The sequence below is a fragment of the Musca domestica genome, unplaced genomic scaffold, assembly GCF_030504385.1.
Source record: "Musca domestica strain aabys unplaced genomic scaffold, Musca_domestica.polishedcontigs.V.1.1 24, whole genome shotgun sequence".
NCBI classification, from domain to species: domain Eukaryota; kingdom Metazoa; phylum Arthropoda; class Insecta; order Diptera; family Muscidae; genus Musca; species Musca domestica.
Genome location: NW_026712272.1, coordinates 1,448,538 through 1,470,664, shown reverse-complemented (window position 1 = coordinate 1,470,664; position 22,127 = coordinate 1,448,538). Strand labels below are relative to the sequence as shown.

Sequence of the window (22,127 nt, the reverse complement as noted above, 5' to 3'; positions counted from 1 at the left end):
GGTATTACAGAGCCGCACTAAAATCCTGCCGTCGTTTTCCATTATTATTTTACATCGTTATGTCCTGCCATTACTTCAAGCCTATTATGAACTTGCACCTTTAGGCTTTGTTCTGTTCTAGGCTTTAAGGTGAGATTACGTAAAACTTTTTTCTGACTGGCTTAAGTTATCGGCTAGCTTCTTCGTAGACGAACAAAGGAATTATGGGTTAACTTAGTTTGATTTTGGTCCTACTCCCCCTTAATCTTTTTCGAAAAAGCCAGCCGATGACTTAAGCCAATCAAAGAAGCTTTTTATGTACTTCCACCCTTACTCCTCATTCCGTATCAATTTTAATTTTCAATTGACACTAAACATATTAAAAAATATTTCCACTTACAGTCAAGGCGAAGTTACGCTGTCTTCATGAACATCATGTGCGTCTATTACATAATGTCTTACCGGCGCCCTCTGGCGTAGATATTGCTAACAATATCAAATACTTTTCTCAAACTCTACTAAGTAAGTCAAACAGTTGCATACTTTAAATAATTTCGGAAGCTATCAATAACTGTTTTAATCTTAATTTTCAGCTGTCCTCAAAGATGTGCGCACCTCACCACACGATCTTATACGCAATCCCTCTGAAGATCCTACACGCATGTCTGCCTATCCCACACTCGAATATGGAAATCTTTACAATGCCCTAACTATGTTAATTGATGTTGCACCTTGCATACAATATGGACAAATTGGTAAGGAATTTTGAAATCAATAAATGAAATAGTATTGTTTTTGATATTTAACAAGTAAAGAAGCAGTAAGTTCGGCCGGGCCGAATATTGAATACCCTCCACCATTTGGAACGAATTAGGAAATTTTCAAAAAAAAAAAATAAAATCCATTAAAAATTCTGTTAAAATCTTAAAAATACTGAATATCGGAAGGTGCCGATATATGGGGGATATACGATATTGTGGACCTACATAAACAAATCCATTTCTGGGGGTAAAGTACTCCCAAAGAACTCCTTGTGTAGAATTTCAGACAATTTCGATAAAAAAATGTGGGTAAAATCATCAAAATACCGAATATCGGGGGTCCCGTTGTATAAAGGCTATACGTTATCGTTGACCTATATAGATAATTCTATTCCAGGGGAACTCCTTGTGTGAAATTGCAGACAATTCCGTTGAAAAATGTGGCTAAAATCATCAAAATACCGAATATCGGAGGTTTCGTTATATGGGGGCTATACGATATCGTGGACCTTTATAGATAATTCTCTTCCAGGGGGTAAAATACTCACAAGGACTTTCTTGTGTGGAATTTCAGACAATTTCATTGGAAAATGTAGCTAAAATCATCAAAATACCGAATATCAGGGGGGTACCATTATATGGGGGCTATACGATATCGCGAACCGATATTAATCCATCTTCGAACTTGACCTGTTAAAGTCAAAACGAAGAAAGAAAGGAAGCTAACATTTTCCACAGATCTGTATTTTGTCTGCAGGCAGGTCAAGTTCGAAGATGGAATGTATCGGCCCACGATATCGTATAGCCCCCCCATACAACGGTACCCCTAGTTTTGGTAATTTGATGATTGTAGCCAAAATGTTCAATGAAATTATCTGAAAATCCACAAAAGGGGTTCCTTCTAAGTACTTTACCCCCTGGAAGAATATTGTGTATATAGGTCCAAGATATCGTATAGTCCGCATACAACGGTACCCCTATATTCGGCGTTTTGATGATTTTAACTAAATTTTTCAATGGAACTGTCTAAAAATCCATACTAGAAGTTCGTTCTATGCACTTTACGCGCTGGAAGAGAAATGTCTACATAGGTCCCCGATATCGTATATTCCGATATCGTATATTCCCCATATAACGGTACCTCCATATGTTCGGAATTTTAGTGATATTAGCTACATTTTTTTCAATGGAACTGTCTAAAAATCCATACTAGAAGTTCGTTCTAAGCACTTTACCCGCTGGAAGAGAAATTTCTATACAGGTCCATGATATCGTATAGCCCATATACTACGATACCGCCCCGATATTCGGCATTTTGAAGGTTTTAGCAACATTATTTACCGGAATTGGTTTCAGATTTCGTAGTTGAAGTTCATAATGGGTACTACAACCTATGGCAGAAAATTGTCTGTACAAGTTCACGTTTTGGTATAGCCCCCATATAATTGTACCTCCCTACAGGGTGAGACGAAAAAAACTGCAACGAACTTCAAACTGTTGTCATTTCTAAGCCACTCGTCCGACAGCTGTTAAAATAATTTCAGTGACAGCTTATTAAATTGTTTACAAGCGTACAGAAGCATTTTGATGAGAATTTTCCAGAAAAAAAAGTTATTCGTGATGGAATTCAAGCGTGATAGTGTGACTTCCTTATATTTGGCTGGAAAACCACAAGTGGCTATCGTTAGAGCACTCCAGCACTTAAATGTGAAAAAATCTTTTGTGTCTCGTACCATCGCTCGTTACCGTGATACTGGTAGCGTAGCCCGACGTCAAGGAAGTGGACGAGAGAAAACAGCAACACCAGCAGAAATGGTTTGAAAAGTAAAGAAGCCACTTGATTGAGACCCGCGACGCAGTGGCCGAAAAGTGGCTCGTGAGCGGAATATATCGCTATATTCCATTCGGCAAATATTAAACCAGTAAAGAAAGTCTTAAAGTCGGACGGGGCCGACTTTATGATGCCCTACACCACTTTGCTAATTTAGTAGAGCTCCACATAACAATAAAAGTTTTTATTGGAGAATTCAATCATACACGCTATGATTATAATTATAACTTAAAGTTCAAAGGACTAAATATGCCGAAGCATTTGTATCTCTTAAATTCGTAATTGTATTGCCCATTTGGTGCACAATTAATTTGAAATCGGATAAAGATATATATGGGAGCTATATCAAAATCTGAACAGATCTCGATAAAATTTGGCAAAGATATTTCTGAGCTGTATTTGATATATTTCCCCGAATATCGTTGTTACGGAGTGCATATTACGGTTGTGGGTAACAAATATAACAAATCGGATGAACAATATATATGGGAGCTATAGCTATATCTGAACCGATCTTCACTAAATGTGACATACTAGCTTCTAGACTCAATTCGGTCGTAAGTGCCGAATTCCATCCCATTTGGACAAATATTAGAAGTTTGGTGCACAATAAAAGGTAAATCGGACGAAGTTATACATGGGAGCTATATCCAAATCTGAACCGATCTCGATAAAATTTAGCAAATGTATTTCTGAGCTGCATTTGATATATTTCCCCAAATATTGTTGTTACAGAGTGCATATTACGGCGGCGGTGGACAAAAATAACAAATCGGATGAACAATATATATGGGAGCTATAGCTATATCTGAACCGATTTCAAATCAAATTTGGCATACATATTTTCAGACCTAATTTGGGTGTATATGCAAAATTCCATTCAATTCGGGCTGATATTACACGTTTGGTGCACAATAAAAGGCAAATCGGACGAAGATATGTATGGGAGCTATATCTAAATTTTTACCGATTATTTCCAATTTCAATAGGGTTCGCCTTTGAGCCAAACAAATGATCTGTGCAAAATTTCATCTGGATCGGGCAATAAATGCGACCTGTACTTTGTTTACAAAAATACATGGACAGACGGACAGACGGACGGACAGACGGACGGACGGACATGCATAAATCGACTCAAAATGTGATTCTATGCAGATCATCAAAAGGAACTATGGGTCTATCTCGTTTCCTTCTGCCTGTTACAAACAAATGCACAAAGACATAATACCCTGACCACCTTGTGGTGTAGGGTATAAAAATGAGCTCGGGGTAAAGCCATTGAAATTCCAAAAAGTGCAAGAACTTACACCGCAACAGAAAGAAAATAGACTCAAAAGAGCTAAAGAGTTGCTTCGCTTGGTCGAAAGTGGTGAACTGCCGAATTTGGTTTTCTCCGATGAGAAAACATTCGTTGTCCAGCAGTTTGTAAACAAACAAACTGATCGTGTTTACTTGCCAAAGAGGTCAGCTGAAAATGTGTACCTTCGGTTGGCCACCAGAACTCAAGCGCCGGCCATGGTGATGGTGTGGCCCGCCATAACAGCCGATGGTCGCTCTCCGCTCGTATTAATCGACCGTGGCATCAGAATAAATACCGAATGTTATCGCAAATATATTCTGGAGGGTGTATTAAAGCCTTGGGCACGCAAAAATTTTGGCCGCAGACCTTGGACATTCCTCAGCACCATACTCAGCACCATCGCACTCAGCACGCGCCACCAAAGAATGTTTACAAAATGAGGTTCCTTGCTTCATTTCGAGCGCACAATGGCCACCAAAATCCCCGGATACCAATCCGTTGGACTATTGTGTCTGGAGTATTTTGGAAAGCAAGGTTGGCACTAAACAATACCAAAGTGTCGATCAGCTCAGGCAAGTGCTTCGCTGGGAATGGGCCAAAATACCGCAGAGCAATATTCGGGCAACGTGTGACGGTTTTATTGGCCGTTTGAAGGCCATAATTCGTGCCAAAGCAGACCAATTCGAACAAATCTGAACATATTCTAAACTTTGATGCTATTTCCGACATTTTTTGTTTTCATTTAATAAAATTTAAAAAAAAAAGGTAAAAATTATGGCTAATGACAAAAGTTGCCTAAAAGACCCTAAGGGTGGAAATACATAAAACGCATATTTGGCTAGCTTAAGTCATCGGCTGACTTCTTCGTAGATGAACAAAGGAGTTTTAGGTTGACTTAGTTCGATTTTTGCCCAAGGCTCCTTTGTTCATTTTCGAAGAAGCCAGCCAGAAAAGCGCTTTTCGTATTCCCAACTTAATATAACGGCTACATTCGGAATTTTAAAGATTTTAACAGAATTTTTAATCTATTTTTTATTTTTGAAAATTATAAAATTTGTTCCAAATGGTGGAGGGAGCTTTTTCACTTATTAATTCTACTATGGTAAACAAGCTGTTATCCAATTTTTCGCACTGTAAATTTCATGGCAGAAGAATACAGGTAGATACATCAACACTTGGGAGCATTGATATGTCAAAAAAAAATTAAATGTTTTTTCAAAAATATGAATAGATTTTTAAATGTTTTCTTATACGACGTCATTCGGAGGTTATTATAATTCGAGTTTTTTTTTTTAACAATTTTTACAAATTTAACTGATTTTTCATTCAACACTTTCAATTTCAAAATTGGTTTGACAGTTCATTGTCCCAGCAGCTGTGTCGATGCGTCTACCTATATTCTTCTACGATGGTAAATTTGAAGTATTCATTGGACCTTTACTCTGGTAGTCAATCGGCATTGATGGGAATCTTTATAATTGGTCACTGGAGAGACCTATAAGTAGACATTGATTAAAATGTTTATTTTGAATTGTAACATATCTTATTTTAATATTTAAAATTTCTTATTTCAGTTTTTGGAAAAGCTCTACTACAATGCCTCTGTTGTATCCTGCCATTTTTGGACAAGGATCTTATCGATAATCTACCTTATTTGGCTAGCTCTACTATATCTGTATTACCCCCAGCCTTACATCAAGATATCGTCAATGCTCTATGTTACTATATACTACCATTCACAATAAGTAAGTTATTTGAAATCACTTTCAGTTCATCTTTCACAACTCCATTAATTTTTTAATTTCCTTACCCTGCAGCTCGACGCAGTGCCGATGAACAGGAGTCACAAGCCTGTCAATCAGTGTCGTCTGTTATCATGATGGTCCTACAGTACTCTAACAATCCAGGTAGGAGTCTGGCTTATATTTTAATGCCTATAATGGTTAAAAGTATTCTCCGCATCTTATTTCCTACCCTCTAGCTCATCATTGTCAACTCTTGGAATGTCTAATGACTCTAAAACATAATGTGGTCAAGGATATCCTGTGTGTCATTGCCTATGGCACATCGGTATCAAGATCTTCAGCTGCAAAATTGTTATTCTATTATTGGCCAGCTTTTGATCCGAACCTATTTGACAGAAAGGTCCTACTCTCGAAATTAACAAGTAAGTAACACACATCGGAGACCATATTTGAAGGAAAAAGCTTCATTGACCCGATTAGAGTTATCTAGTAAACATTGGTTGTTTAGAAATCATGCATTGGTGGTCCTGAATTAGTCTTTAAAACGTAATTAAAGAAGTCTTTGTGACCAGCAAAATTATTAGACCGAATAGATTAAAAGAGACTTTAATCGACCCGTATTTTTAACTTTTTGCTTTTTTCCTTCCAGACGATCTTGTGCCCTTCGTGTGTCAGCGTGAGCATTGTCCCAATGCTGGCAATGCCGAAGCGGCCAAGGTGTGTTTCGATCACAGCATCAGCATTACCTATGCTCCCGATTGTCCACCACCTCTGTACCTGTGCATAGAGTGTGCCAATGAGATTCATCGTGAACATGCCAATCTCGAATTCGGTGACATTCTTCATCCCATGCAACAGGTGTCGATGGTGTGTGAAAATAAAAATTGCCGTTCAACAGAAAAATCGGCATTTTCCATATGCTTCTCGACGGAATGTGCCAGTTATAATGGTAATCATCCCATACGCTATTGTTCTCAGTGTCACAGTAATCGTCACAACTCGCGACGTGGTGGTGATCATGTTGTCCATCGAAGTTTACCTCCGGCCTGGCAAATGGACCCTGAAATGCAAATGCATATGGTGGAATGTGTGGTGAGTTTGCTGCGTGAGGCTAAACCCTTGAATTGTGAACCGGGCAAAGAGAGTTCGGATTCAAAGAAGAATGGTTCAGGTGGCGTTGGAGGTGGTGGTGGCGGTGGAAATGGCATAATGCCAGATGCCATATCACCGGAGGAACGACAAATGTTGGGACGATATGGTATATGGTTGCTGGTGGGACGTTGCACGCCCACAGCCGATACACCGGTGGAAATATTGGGAAGGATTTTAAGCATGCTCTTCCATTGGTTCCATGTTACCGCCTATTCCTATGATGCCGGACAGATCGAGAGTACAATTGAAAAGTTGAAAACGGAACATGTTGTGGGTTGGCTCAAGGAAATCTGTCGCATACATTACAATGTAAGTTCATTCTCGATATTTTCGGAAATTGAAACTAATTAAAGTCTTCTTAGGTCTTCACTTCCTGTCTGCTGCCTCATCCCCCAGAATATGCCCGAGTTGGCGGCCATTGGGAAACTTTAGCTTCGAAAACTTCTCACCTCAAGGAGGGACTTCAACGTCTTATCTGTTTGGTACCCTATGAGGTCATAACATCTGAAATATGGGATTATGTTATGCCCCACTGGATGGAGGCAATAACCAATGATGTTGCCGAAAAGGAACTAAACGAATTGAAAATTGTCCTTAGCAAAATTCTCGATCCCGAAATGTCACCTTTGGGTTTTGATGCAAAAACTATGTATAACTTTGTGGCAATACGTTTTGAAAAAACCACGGCTAAGGTTCAGCAACAAGCTCTACGCTGGCTTCAGATTCTCTCCAAATTGGGAATTCTGATTCCTTTGGTCCAGCTATTTGCAATGTTCGGTGATGGTGTTCGCATCATGAAATATGGTGTACAACATGAGCTGATGCGGGAAAAAGAGGGTGGCGGCATATGTCGTTCGGGCGTAAAGGCCATACCAAGGGAACCCAAAAATGATCCACCACGCAGAAGTTCGATATGTAAGTGGAAGTTTGGGGTAGCTTCTTTTTCCTTGGTAAATCGTTCATATTTTTTTCTTCATTTTAGCACCAGTTGTGGAGGATGACTCGGGCAACACCTCCGAAATATCCGACGATGATGGCTCCACCAATGGCCACCCTGAATTCTCAACTGATTCCGAACACAATTTGACATGTTGCATCCTGATGTTGGACATCCTTTTAAAGCAAATGGAACTGCAGGATATTGAACAACATTTGGGTATCCATACCACGGTCTGTGAGAATGTCTCCAGATTGCTGAAATGCATGGTGACTGCGGCTCGTGTTGGACTGAGCAGTCATGTGTGTTTATTGAAGGTAAGGTGCCAGAAGTAGCATAGATAGTCAAATTGAATGGATGTAGAAGGGCTATAGAATACAAATATGGGGAAGAAGGTTCCGTTTTTGGAAAGGAAATACATTGGGCGCCATTAAGGTCTGTGCACAATCCCACAGTCAGATTTTACGTCTGAGGCGTCCTCGGAGTACAGAACTCCGCCGCAGCCTTCCAACTCCAAGGTAAGAGGAATTTAAGAATTGGAGGACTGTTGAAAACTTTGTTATGGCTACAAAATGTTGAGAATGGATCGAGCCAGAAGTGGAAGTAGGGGGTTGACCTTCCTGTTACACCAGTTTTTTTTAATACAGGCCTACATATATCACTTGAGCTAGTCTCTAGTGATCCGTACATGAAATATATGGGAGTAGCAGTCAAGTGTGGAACTGCCGTGGTAGAGGTGCTTAATGTGTATATTCCTCCGATTAATAGCTGTAAACCGCATATTTCAATATCCGCTACGAGTTGTGGGATTCCGTCCTAGGTAATGAAAAGATGAGATCATGTTATCTTGGAAGATTGATTGCTCCACATTCATTGTAGATGAGGATGTCGCTGTTAGAGATCATCTAGTCGGACAAATGATATGACTTAGCAACCTATAATTTCTTTTGGATCAGATTATCTTCCAATAATCGTCTACATAAGCAGATCGACCGATTTCATAACCTCTAAACGCCGCACTTTCCTAAACCTTTAGAATCCTTACTGTTCAGAATTCAGAGAGTTCACCAACATCACTTTCAAATCAGTAGTGTTAGAACGACGGAACTCGAATCACGCTGGCCTCATTTCAGCTTTTGACGATATCTCTGAAAACCTCTCCTCGACCCGAACATTAGAATGATTGGGAAGTTCTCCGTCGTTCCAACCGTACTGATTCCAAATTCAATGAATTGATAGCGGAGGTCAATCTTCACATTCAGTTCAGATGAGGACTTAATCATGGGGTCACCTGGTCTGGCCAATGATGTGACTTGACAACCCGTAATTTCTCTTGGATCAGGTCATATCTCAATAATCGTCTACATAAGCAGATCTACTGATTTCATAACCTCTGAACGCCGCACTTTCCTTAACCATTGGAAAACTTACTGATCAGAAATCAGAGGGTTCGATCTCTTATTCGGATATTTCACTGGTCTTATTTTGGATATTCAACAAGCAGGTATATGACGAGCGGCTGTAGCTTTGACGATGTCTCTGAAAACCTTCCTGCTACTCGAACATCGGTAGGATTGGGCAGTTCCACGTCGTTCCAACCCTACTCATTCCAAAGACGACTAATTGACAGTGAATGTCAACTGGTTGGTACTGGAGCATACGAAGGAAACCTGGCTAGACATAAGTAAACTGTGGGAAACCGTTAAATCTTTGTAGAACTCTGGGAAAAGGATGATGGGACCTTAGCAACGTTTAACGAAATAAACGCCGAACTCCGCGAAAGTAAGATTTCTTTCCGCCGAGGAGGTAACCACCACAATTTATTATTGGTAATGTTGCAAATAATTGTCAAAACAATAACACATCCAAAATATTTGGCCTGGACGTCAACCAGTTGGTACAGGAGCATAAGAGGGAAAAGTGGATAGATAATATGAAGTGTTGCAACATTGGAACCGATAAGAGTAAATTGGGGTAAAAGGAGGATAGAACTTTAGTTACACTAAACGACGTATCCATCAACTAGTCGAGCACACCAATTGTGATAGGGTGAAACGACGAGTCCTACGTCCTCTTATGTATTTTCCCGCTGAAAAGATGCAACAAGAGTTTACGATCGACAATGATGCAAATTGCCCGCAGGTTAACGGGTCAGTGCAGGAGCGTAGATAGAAAACATAGCTAAAGTATCTGAAGTGTGGCAACACTGGAAACAATATGAATCAACCGTGGGTTGCTGGAAAAAGCATGATTGGATTTATCGAGCACCCCGAAGTGATTCAATGAAGCGACTCATTAGATCTCTTTCCGCCTCAGAGGAAACACCACAATTTACGATAGATAATGTTGCAAATGTCATCCGAAACGATAAGTCAACCAAAACGTTGGCCTCAGATGTGATCCAAGTGGGTTGTGGTTGTTGAAACAAGTGGAAATGCCGAGAGATGAATACCTAACACCAGTCCTCAACCTGTCGCCAGCCATCCTGTCAGAAAAATTAAACGGGTGCTCTCGTTACTCAAGTCAGGCAATAATGCCAGCAAAGGCGAGTCATACAAGTCGATTTCGATTTTGTGCTACTGGCCAGAGGAATGACCAATATTAGAGGGAAACTATCCAGTTGTTGGCCATCAACATGGGTTCAGTCTTCAACATAGTAAGTTTGCAACTTTGGATAAACAACCATATCTGGAGTGGTACGTGGAATTCGGGAATAAGATATCCAAAGTCCGTAATGTGAAAGACAGATCGAGTTTCTCAAGGTGGTCTAATATCTCCTGAACTCTTTAACCTCCACATTTCCGAAATTCCTCGTCCTCCAGACGATCATGCCACTGAGACCTGACGTTGATGACATATGTATACAGCGGAACACTTTTTCGTGGAACTTACCTCCTTCTTTCAAACGAGGAATATAAAAAAATACGCCACTAAGTTAACGGCCACACTCTTTACCACATGGTCTGTGGAGATGAAAACAGAGCTGGATGTGCAGGTCGAGGAAAACGTAATTCCGACCACAAACTAGCCGAAGATCCTAAGGAACATCTTCGACAGCATTTTCAAGTCATCAGCCGTGCTATATGCGATAAATTGCAATGTAGGAATAAGGTCCTCAAGGCGATAAAAGGCGGCAGTTGTGGCGTGGAAAAGGAGATCTTGTTAGCTGTCCAGAACACGATTAGTCGGTTGTGGGTCGTAATGCGGCTTAATGAGTTCTGTGTATACTAGTCCTACGCAATAGGCAGCAGACTTGTCAGAATGCTGCCCTGAGAAGTGCATCTGGGTGCCTCCACATAACACCAGTGAACCACCTACATGAAAATGCGAGGGTTCATACCGCATGTCAGCGTGTGATTTTGTTTTAGTTGCAGTACGTTCTTGATTTTTACCGTGGAAGTCATCCAAACCGTCAAATGGTGGATAAAACTCGCCCAGCCAGGCGTGTCTGAAAGGACTTACACGATTTACAGAGGATGAGGGTGAGGCCTTTATATAAAGAAACCTATCAGACAGGTCTGAGTAGCATTCATACTGAGTTGGAGGCCAATGTTATTAACATTTACAATATCAATCGGCTGTATAGACAAACCTGGTTAGTTTGGCCCAACCACGTCCAGAATGATACAGATCGAACTCGAAGCATGTAGTTACTGTTACAACGGCAACAAGCTTTATATAAGTCCTGCTTTATTTTCTATGGTTATAAAATGAAATGATTGATATAGACTTTAATGGCGCCCAATTGGATATTTAAAAAAAGACTAAAAGTGAGCACAAAATCGCATCAGTGAGATCCAGCGCCGCAAAATGGTGGCAAATGTATGGAAGTACCAAAATTAAAAAATCTATATCTTCGAAGGGTCTCTAAATCGGAAATTTTAGTACATTGTGAACTGGTTGGAATTTTAACCTCAGCAATGAACTTGGCAAAATTGAAAAATTAGTTTGGCCTGTATCAATTGCTTGGTAAGCAGTAAACGGTATGATATAGGAATTTCGATTTTTAGCGCAGCTTCACTAAATTAGGAGACAAATCTCGGATGAACTTTACTGTCACATACTTTGTAAATAATTTTTCAAAAGCAAACTCTTGTAACGTTTCTTGCAGGTGGCCGAATGTGGTTACTGTGAAGCATCCATAATGTGGCATCAACTATCAACGAAACTTGTACAATTTATGGCTCCCCTAAACCCGCTAAGGCCACCAGATGTAAGTTTTAGAGTAAAGTATAATTCTTCCCCTTCAAAAATGCTAACATTTTCGCCGCCTCTTCCCAAAAAAAGGTACCCATTGAAGAAATCATCGAAGAAGAAAAATCCTCACGCAAAAGTCCACCAGAAAGCGACAAGGAAAAGACCAGGGAGCGTGATGTCTCCCTTTCAATGGCACCGTTGCCCATACCACTGGGTCCATTGGGCGGATTTTCAGGTGCTTAATTTGATTTTATTTTACACATTTATTTATAAACCTCTAGATGAGTCCACCCCCCGAACCCCTTAAACCTAGTATCCCTCTATAATATATAGAATTTACAAAGTCTTGAGTAAAATATCCGTTCCCTCTCGCCCCCTGTTTCCCGTCCGAAGAAAGTAATAAACCCCATATCTCCCATTTTTAAATAAAAAAAAACCTATCCTGCATAATGTAAATTTTAAATTTATAAAAAACCATAAAAACAACTAAACTCTCTCGCTCTCTCTGTGTCTTTGTGTGCTTAGAAAGCCAGAGTGAGTTTTGTAATTTTTTTGTAACTCAAATCAAAATTAATTACTACATACTCTCTTAAGCTCTGTCTGTCTGTCTCTCTTTCTCTCAAACTCTTAGTGGTATGCCAAAATGAGAGATAATCGAAAAAAAAAATAATAATACGTCACTTTAGCAACCAAACTCTTAGTTTTTGATTCTCTTTTTTGTGCACTTTGAATAGCAACAAAAACAATATTAACATAACAGACAAAATAATATGAGATGATAATAAAAAAGAGAAAGATGAATACACTCACATTCAAATTCATAGGATTAATGCCTAATATTTTCTCCTCTATGATTGGCTTAGGTTAGACTTGACTCCTTCCCATCCTCTTGTTCTTCTTCTATTGGCCCCGATCATTTTTAGTTATAAACTAAAGCACTCTCTCTCTCTCACTGAATCCAGTTATATCAAACTATCACTGTCCAAATCTTTCACTCTCTCTTACTACCTACCTATCTCTCTCTCTATCTCTCTCTTTCAATCACTGCCAATTTAAATATTTTTTGTTTAACTATCTGTATATATTCCTATATCTGTCTCTTTCTCTATATATCTCTCTCCCGCCATCCTCAACTTTCTCTAACGAACTTTACGCTCTCGAAACCTTAAACAATTTTGCATTTTTTTATTACTTAAATACTATATCACTACTCTCTTTTGCTAACAACAATAACAATATCATAACCACGATATGATGTCCTCACGATCACACTCAAGACCTTTTTAAGCTCGATCCAATCATTTCAGACGATGGGAAAATTATTATTATGGCAGGTGATGCATCTATGCTCTTTATACTCTACTCTCTCTCTCTAATACTCCCAAAAAAAAAAACAAAATATTAAAACAAAGCAAGCCATAACATTGTGTTCTCTCTTTTTTAATAACAGTTCTGTTCAAAGCCATTATTCTTTAATAATAAATAAAAACAAAACTTATCGATTTTTCTCTGTCGCTTTGTTATTGAGTGAAATGCCGCCCTAAGTTCTGTTGTATTCTCACACCACCCAGCCACTTAACACTGTACACACAATACACGGAGAAAAGTTCTTTTGGCCCTCCCCCTTGTTCTCACCACTTCACAACACAGTTCCAAACAATTTTACACAATAACACGATTTTTTTTCTCACGAAATTGCATAGAAAATTTGTAGCGAAATTTATTTTTTTCAGAATTTAAGTTCATTTCGATTAGACTCCTAACCTTAAAAATTTAGATTGATGCCTATTTTTCTGCAGGTGTATATCAGAAATATAAGTTAAATCAGATTTTTATTATATTTAAAATATTTGCTAATGATAATATATTAATTAATTATCGATAATTATCATTTTCCATAGAAAAATCAGTAAAGGATATTAATCTCCATTTATCGATATTGATAGGAAAACAATAATTATAATTTTTCATAAAAAATGTCGTTTTAAAAATTATAATTTTTCATAGATTAATCACAAAGCAAAATCGTCTTGTTATAAAAAAGTAAAACAGCAGTTAAGTTCGACCGGGCTGAACTTTTAATACCTTGCACCATTTGAAAGGAACTTGAAAAATTTCAACAAATTTCGAAAATACCGTTTAAATGATGAGCTTTATACGGGGGCTATACGAAAACGCGGATCTGCATACGAATACATACAATTTTTAGGCGTCGGCTGTAGTTCCCACTACAATCTTCGAATACGAAATTTGAAAAAATTCGGGTGAATGATGTAGCTAAAATCTTCAAAATACCGATTATCGGGAGGTACCTTAATATGGCGACTATACGAAAAAGTAGTCCGACATAACCCATTTACGAATTTAATATGCCTACTTGGTACATACACATGTGTGCAAAAATTTAGCCGTCTTCCTCAATTCGTTCGAAGGATAGAGTGATTACAACAGACAGACGGACGGACATCGGCAGAATATATGTACTTTGTAAATCTATCATGAATATTTCGAGGAGTTACAAATGAACTTCCAAAGCTAATATACCCTCCATAGAATGAAAGAGGGTATAAAAACTCGAGTTAAGGTTATGTTACACGATTCGCAGCTACACTGGAGTCAGCAGCTGCTCCATTGTGTTCATCCAATGAAGAATAAAGCGCCAGCGTCGAGGCCTTCTACCCATCTTGCAAACGTCTGTGTATATGGTCAGACCATCCAGAGAATATTCACCACCAGTCCAAGTGTATTTTTCCGGCACAATGAGACCTTTCTTCGCGCCTCGATATTTATGATACAGTTTAAGCGCTGGTTCATAATCGAACCATTAAGTACTGGCAGCGAAAATTCATACACTTCAGAGTTTACTCCCAGAAGAAATATATCTCATATCAGCACCGAAATTACTTCGATGAATCTATAATTCACGCTCTGGTATTTTATTGATCACCAGAAGCCAAAGCAGGAATGAGTGAATTCCTCCCTGCCATCTGTTGATAGTTTTCCTGTTCGAACTCTCTTCCAAGCTCGAATTGATAATACTGCTTTTTAGCATTCTATCAATCCATTCGATCAGGTTAGAATATCAATCAGAGGCATAGAACTTCGAACTTCACATCGTTGAAAAATTCCTCCATATTCTTCTCAATGTATCCAACAACTTCGTGCGGGACAACCACTGATCAACCTTTGAGCGCGCTGTGATCGTGCATAAGCGTGTTATGATGTTCTAAGAGTGTTTGAATGAACATCCAGGTCCAGTAACCTTTTTAAAGTATTCGTCAGAAAGGAATAGAGGCTAATCGGTTTGGGCAAATTGTGACTAGATTTCCCAGCTTTGGGAAAATTTCCTACAAGATGGCCAAAACCGACTCAGATGCATTTTGGAACAATGAAAAGCCGAAAGGTGCTAATCAACCATAAGAAGTTGAGATAGCTTTTTATGGGTTTAAATGATTACTCACTATCACCTACATCCTTTAAGCCAGAGGAGTGGGTGCCTTTTCATCGAAAAACTCTGGTTAGCTGCCGCTCTATGTTCATTCTCTCTGCGCTAAACCGCTGGCATACAAAGAAAACATGATACGGATCTTGCACGTGTTCGACACAGCATGGACAATTCGGAGAAATATCAAGACCAAATCGGTGTAGGTAGGACTCAAAGCATCTATATACTGACAGAAAATGAGTGAGATAAAACTTCAAATAACCATATCGCCTATTGGACCACGCGTCTGCATTTCGTATCAGGGAGTACCGCCCATCTATATTTTGTTGATGCTTACCAACTATTTTGCCTCTCATAATGATCTGATTTATGCCCTCATCAGGTAAATTTTCACTTTCATGTGCACCCTTTGACATAAATATAAGTTCACACTCTTTTGTTAGAATATCGGTAGTTACATAGTTGGACACTGTTCTGATTGCACAGCACACATGTAGCGCTGCAAGTCTATAGATTGAGCGAATTTTTTCACAATACACGTGCTGCATAGAGGATAATATTTTTAATTGCTCCTGTCAGTACTCTCCAGCTAAGGAATTTCAGCCTTCTCGTATTCGAAATAATACGGCATAACGCTGTGCATGTTTCTCCTGGTTTTATTTACGTGTTGCTAATAAGGCTCTGGTGGTTTAGGTTTAAATAAACACTTGTTTTAATTACAAGTCTCTGGCTTTATGTTTTATCTATTAAACCCGTTCCTTTTTTTGTGGAAAACATTTCTAGCTTCGTGCTTAGTGATCGTTCTTCTCTGATGACAGCAAGTAATCGTTGAGGTATCGATTGTTGGCTTATCGGTGTTATTAAACAGGAACCTCAACGCGTATGATAAGTTTCTTAATTAATTATGAGTGTTTCGGTCTTATATTGAAAATTTGACAACGGAGTCTAATAGATCTAGCGGCATAACCTTATGCATTATAACACAATCTTAAGGTGAGAATACATAAAACGCTTTTTTGATTGGTTTAAGTTATCGGCTGGCTTTTTCGTAGGAAAACAAAGGAGTTTTAGTTTGACTTAGTTCGATTTTGGCCTTTCACTCCTTTGTTCTTTTTCGAAGAAGCCAGCCGATGACCTAAGCCAGTCAAAAAAGCGTTTCATATTTTTTCACCTTCGGAGGTTATATTTGCCGGATAATCTGGATACAAATTTGTATCACAACGTTATATTATATTTATAAGAAGATCTCTATTGCCAACGGAAGGCATCAATTCTCTTACAGCCAACACAAGAGTTTCTGTTTGACAAAGAAAAATCTCACTACATTTTATTTTTAATAATCTCACTATATTAAAAATTTAATCATTTCAAGTCTACACATTTCTGATATACACCAGCTAAACTTCTTAGAAACCTGAAATGAAAAGTGCATGTTTTTAGTATTGGCAACTTGAAGTCAAATTATTTCTTTTTTCTATTTCCTTGTAGCTGAAACCGATTAGAATAGTCGTAAAATCCTTTATACTTCCTGCATGATTTTAAGAGAATGATATTTTAAATTCCAAACGATGATAACCTGTTAAAATAAACCTTAAAAAGAATTAAAAAACAAAATTGAGTTGAACTTATTTTCAAAAATTGTGTTCAATGCCCAGTAGTTTTGCTACCTGAAATATTTACTAATACTTTGTTTAACATTTAGGTCCAGTGCCAGTGGCGGTACCCCAACCTGAACCGCACTCAGTCGGTGGAGTTCTGGTGCACATGCCTCATGTATGTTCGGTAAGTGTGAATGTACACTCAAAGAAAAAGTGAGCAACAAAAGCAACAAGTATCCTCAGAATTTTGTCATGTTACGTTTCAAGTTGAATATTGAACGAAAACGTTCACAGTTCGGTTTGAGTTTTCTGATTTAAGTTTAAACAACAAAAAAAAAATATAGTTTAAACAAATTACATTTTCAAACAGGAATGAGTAATTTTAGTTGAACATAACCTTACATTTATCCAGTATTTTAAATGAAAGCAATTTACACCGACATTCCCAAAAAAAAAAAAAAAAAACAAAAAAGAAACAAGGTTAAGTTACAAAATTTAGAGAAATAATAATATTTTTAAAATTATAATATTGTTTAATAATTTTTATATTTTTGAAATTATTTTTTATAATTTTATTTTAATATGGATGCAAGAACAAATGCTGCACTTTGCTTTGTGGCATTCCCATTAGCCATTTTAATGATGGCAATGCCCAACAACCTTGCCATCACTGAAAAAAATGGCTAAAATTCCCTCAGGCAAAGCATGGCATTTGTTACCCCCATAAATAAATCCCCAACCCCAACAAATACCAATTATGCTCAAAATTTTCGTCATCTTTTCATTTTCAATTATAGAAGAACGATAATGGCCATTCGGTTGATAGTATTGAATTGAGAAAAGTTCACGCTACAGACGAGGTACTTTGTGCATTTTGAATCACACAAAAAAAAAAAACAAACCAAATACTAAGAAAATCAAAAGCAATATTTGTTGTAAATTTTTAGTTTGTCTTTTTATGAACAAAAAAAAAAAAATTCGAACAAGTTTTTGAAGCAATTTTTTACTCGAAATTCCAAATTTTTGATGTTTTATAGTTTAGTTTTATTTATTCAAATATAATTTTTAACATTATTTTTAAATGGTCTGTTGATGTTTATCGAACGAAAATCGGAAAAGAAACGATACCTTCCCTTTTTACATAACTCGATATAACAAATACATCCATATTTTGAATATATATAGAAAAAAGGTATTTCCAATGCGAATATTCCGAATCTTAAATCCAGTGAATTTTATTGAATTGACAGATGAAATCCACTGGAATAATAATGTGAACGGTGTTAAAAATTCCAACTAAAGAATTCATTATCTTAATGTAAATCTCTCTATTCTCAATCACAATAAATTTGATTATACAAAGCATACAATAAATATATTGTGATTGGTCAATTATCAGAGTTTACCCGAGATTTTGTATGCAATACATTCAGTAAAATGTTAACTTATTATATTCTCCAATAGAATTCATAGTAGAAGATGTATGGTTGATTTATCTATCAACGCTTGGGAACATTGATATGTCAAACATTTTTAAATGTCTTTTCAAATATGAGTAGATTTTTATATGTTTTCTTATACGACGTCATTCGGAGGTTATTATTATACGCGTTTTTCAATATTTTTTACAAATTTAAATAATTTGTCATTCAACATTTTCAATTCCAAAATTGGTTTAACAGTTCATTGTCCCAGAATTGTCTACTATAGAAATACTTTAGTTTTTAGTCGATTTATAGATCACCGATTAATGGCTTAATGTACGAGGGATCTATAGATCGACTTACGTTGTTCAAGTTGACCAACACATGTTTGTTAAAATGTTCATATCTCCCACGCTTATCTAAAGAAATTGTTGAAAGTAAATTCTAAATTAAAAATGTTGAAACTAATTCTTCGTTCGATTTTCTGCAACAGACATTATGTGTTTACAAAAAAAAAGGAAATATTCCAAAAAATATATATTTACCAATATATGTTCAGTGTATATATAAATGTACAAAGTATTATTTATATTTTAATTTTTGAGATACATTTTTTATGTTTTTTAATGTGAGTTATTAAACAAAAAAATTGATGTTAGATTTTAGAGGTCAAAAATAACCTTAAAATAGTGGAGTTTTTACACAATATTTCTCAAGACCGAAATTAAAAGAAATCCCGAAACAAGTTCTGATTGCTGTAGTAACATTTAAGAAGTCAAGGCTAGAAGAGATCATAGTTTAAATCGTGACCTCGGCGTAAAAAAATACAACAGTCTTGCCACTTTTAGCTTACAACAGTGTTGTATTTTCATTTAAGCTTTGATCTGTTTTCCCCTTCAGAGTCAGACGCACAAGTGTGAAAGAGATTGATGAGTTGTTGTTGTAGCAACTCCTACTGCCGTATTCGTTCTGATTCTACTCTAACCTTGCTCTGCTTCTAACTCCAAATTAAATATTGAAGCGACCCTCATATGTTGGGTCCTTACCGATGTAGGAGTTACGTCAGTACGTTTTGGTTGGGAAGTTAAAGAGGTGCATTGCGTTTCATGCTGAACAGGATTTCTGCGCACTGATGATGGTCGACAGGTGTCATGAAAAGTTTACCACAGACTATCCCGTTGTAAGAGATCAACAAGGTTTCATTATAAGCTTCCCAAGTGCTGCCAGCAAGAGACTTGAGAACCTTTTTCCTACTTTTAATCATGCCGCAGATAGCTGCGATATGCGCAAACGATTTTGAAGAGACTACAGAATATGACCATTAATACTTTGGTGGAATTGATGGTCGGAATTAAAAAACCATTGACCTGCACATTCACATGTGATGAAAGTGTTGGTTTATTTCTTGGCTTGGGATTCTTTAACTCATTTTTGAGTCGCCGACAAAAAAACTTTAAAAGTAAAACTATGAAAAAAATAAAAAGTCTACATTAATTTCGACAGCCCTGTTGCTATCGGCAGGATATAGCGACTACATTATTTTTGCTGAAAACTTCGTTAATTACCGATAATTTTCCCAATTTTTGTTGGTAAATCAAAAAATGAGTTAGAGAATCCCACTTATGGCCGTTTCAGTTACTCGAAGTTAGAAATACGAGAAAATAAGATATAGAAAACTCACAATGTTAGATTTTTGGGAAAATTAGTGGAAATGATCTTGTCTAATAGATTAGAATAAGAACTTATTATGCAGTTTTTTTTTAATTTAAGTTTGAATTTCAGTACAAAGTCGACGTTGGGCGCCAAAAAATTAATTGTGAGACTGAAGTCCTTATCACTTATCTTTTGAATAGGAAGTACCAATCAAACAAACGAAAAAAAAACTTAATGGGGACCAAAAACATAAGTAGTACTGGAAAACAAACTAACTTTCTATAGCCTCAATGAACATAATTTAAATATTAGTTTCCAAGGGCTATTAGAGCTTAATAGTTTTTTTTTTTTTTTTTTTTAAGAATATACTTTAAGAATATTTTTTATATATTTGACAACAATTTTCAATTAATGAAATTTATTTTTGTGTTCTTTATTTAATATTTTAATTTTTATTGTCTCAAAGTATCTTGTATGTGTGTGTGAATATAACAAATTATTACTTCATGGAAAAATACCAAACAAAAAACAAAATAAATGGTTAAAAAAAAACAAATTTTTGTAAATAAATTTCAGCAGAAAATGTATTTAAATAATATTTTTACTTAATTTTATTGATAGTTTTTTTCTTTTTCATATATTATTAAAGTTTTAATTTATTTTCAATAATTTTTTCAGTGTATTTTTTTTAATAAGCATGAAAATACTTTTGTTTGTACAGCACAAAAACTATGCCAAACGTCAGAGAGAGCACTCACAATTATTTAATAAAATTTTCTTATCCACACCACCTGAAAACTATTCGTGTCCTCCTGAAAGTATGCACCATTTTAAAATCTATCAACAAAAGAAAACAAGAAATTCACTCACTCAAGAAATATTTTTTAATTGAAATATTGTAAAAAAATTACAAATATTTACAATGGAATAATTCTGTATATGTGTATATATATTCTTTTACATACATTCCATATGCTAATTGTCTGTATAATCTTGTAAATACCGTTTTTATGTACATATAAACAATTGTAAATAATATTGATGTAAATCAAACAGTTTTAAAATGACTTTGGATTATGATTTTAAATATTTTATGTTCTTTGTTTGTCTTTTCCTTAATTTGTAAACTAGATTATGACCGCAACTGTGGAAACAGTATCGGAACAATTGGATTTAGCATCTATTTTGCCACCGGATAGAGCCATAGCTAGATCCATTACGCTATCAGATGCCGATGTTGGTAAGTAGAAAATTTGATACGCTTTCTTTTAATGGATTGCCGATTAGAGATCTTTCAGTTCATTTTTATTTCACTTTTTACGTGAAAAGTTACCAATTTTTTCGAAAGCGACAAATACGCCAGAGAATCCATCTACTGCCCTTTTGGCTATTTAATTCGTTTCTCAATTGGAGAATACATAATCAGCTTGGCATCGCTACATGACAATCTAGTGACACTTTATAAAGGTAATGTCAGAGTCGCACAGGAATCTTACCGTTGTTGTTGCCTTCAATTTGCCATTAATATGTCATGCAACGATGCCAAGCTACATATGTATACCCACCTTCAAGGTGTGGGTACATAAGGAGCTTGGCATCACGGCTAGTCATTTTAATGTCAAATTAAAACGAAAATCGAAAAAACGAGTGCGGATCTGACATCCCTTTATGATATGTGAAGACATCAAGCTGCTTATGTACCCACACACCCATGGTATAATAATACAGGTAACAGTGAAATTTTATATCAAAAAAGGGTATACCTATCAAAAAATGGAATTAAATCACAAAACGTCAGATCGAGTTTGACACTAGTATTACTATAGAGTCAAATCAGCTGGGACTTGGTGTTAACTGTAATAATTATACCATGCCACACACCTTCAATGTTAGTCATTCGGAAAATTTCCTTGGGAATTATTAATTTTTTTCTTTTTATTTCATTTTACTTATTTGTCATTGAGATTATGTAATATTCCGAAGAGATTGTCTGCAAAACATTCACTTCTTTGCATGTTTTTCGTTTGGATCTGGAGAATCTGTAACTGGTTTATTTTGTAGCGTGTCTCAAATCTGAAACGAAAAAAAATCACATAATCTTTTCT

General features: G+C 36.6%; 1 protein-coding gene across 9 annotated transcripts in view; it reads left to right on the top strand.

Moving 5' to 3' along the window:
• Positions 1 to 381: 381 nt before the first annotated feature.
• Positions 382 to 22,127, top strand: part of LOC101889076 (protein unc-79 homolog) — a gene marked incomplete at its 5' end in the record, with an annotated part of 44,516 nt that continues 22,770 nt past the window's right edge. For 3 of the 9 annotated variants that reach the window (XM_059123239.1, XM_059123238.1, XM_059123233.1), the window contains 14 exon segments: positions 382 to 501; positions 573 to 734; positions 5,446 to 5,616; positions 5,689 to 5,778; positions 5,853 to 6,038; positions 6,266 to 7,077; positions 7,131 to 7,683; positions 7,751 to 8,022; positions 11,817 to 11,918; positions 11,993 to 12,137; positions 13,180 to 13,236; positions 17,050 to 17,129; positions 17,743 to 17,805; positions 21,154 to 21,262. In XM_059123239.1, coding sequence (XP_058979222.1) covers positions 382 to 501; positions 573 to 734; positions 5,446 to 5,616; positions 5,689 to 5,778; positions 5,853 to 6,038; positions 6,266 to 7,077; positions 7,131 to 7,683; positions 7,751 to 8,022; positions 11,817 to 11,918; positions 11,993 to 12,137; positions 13,180 to 13,236; positions 17,050 to 17,129; positions 17,743 to 17,805; positions 21,154 to 21,262 — 2,922 coding nt within the window. 9 annotated transcript variants of the gene reach the window in all.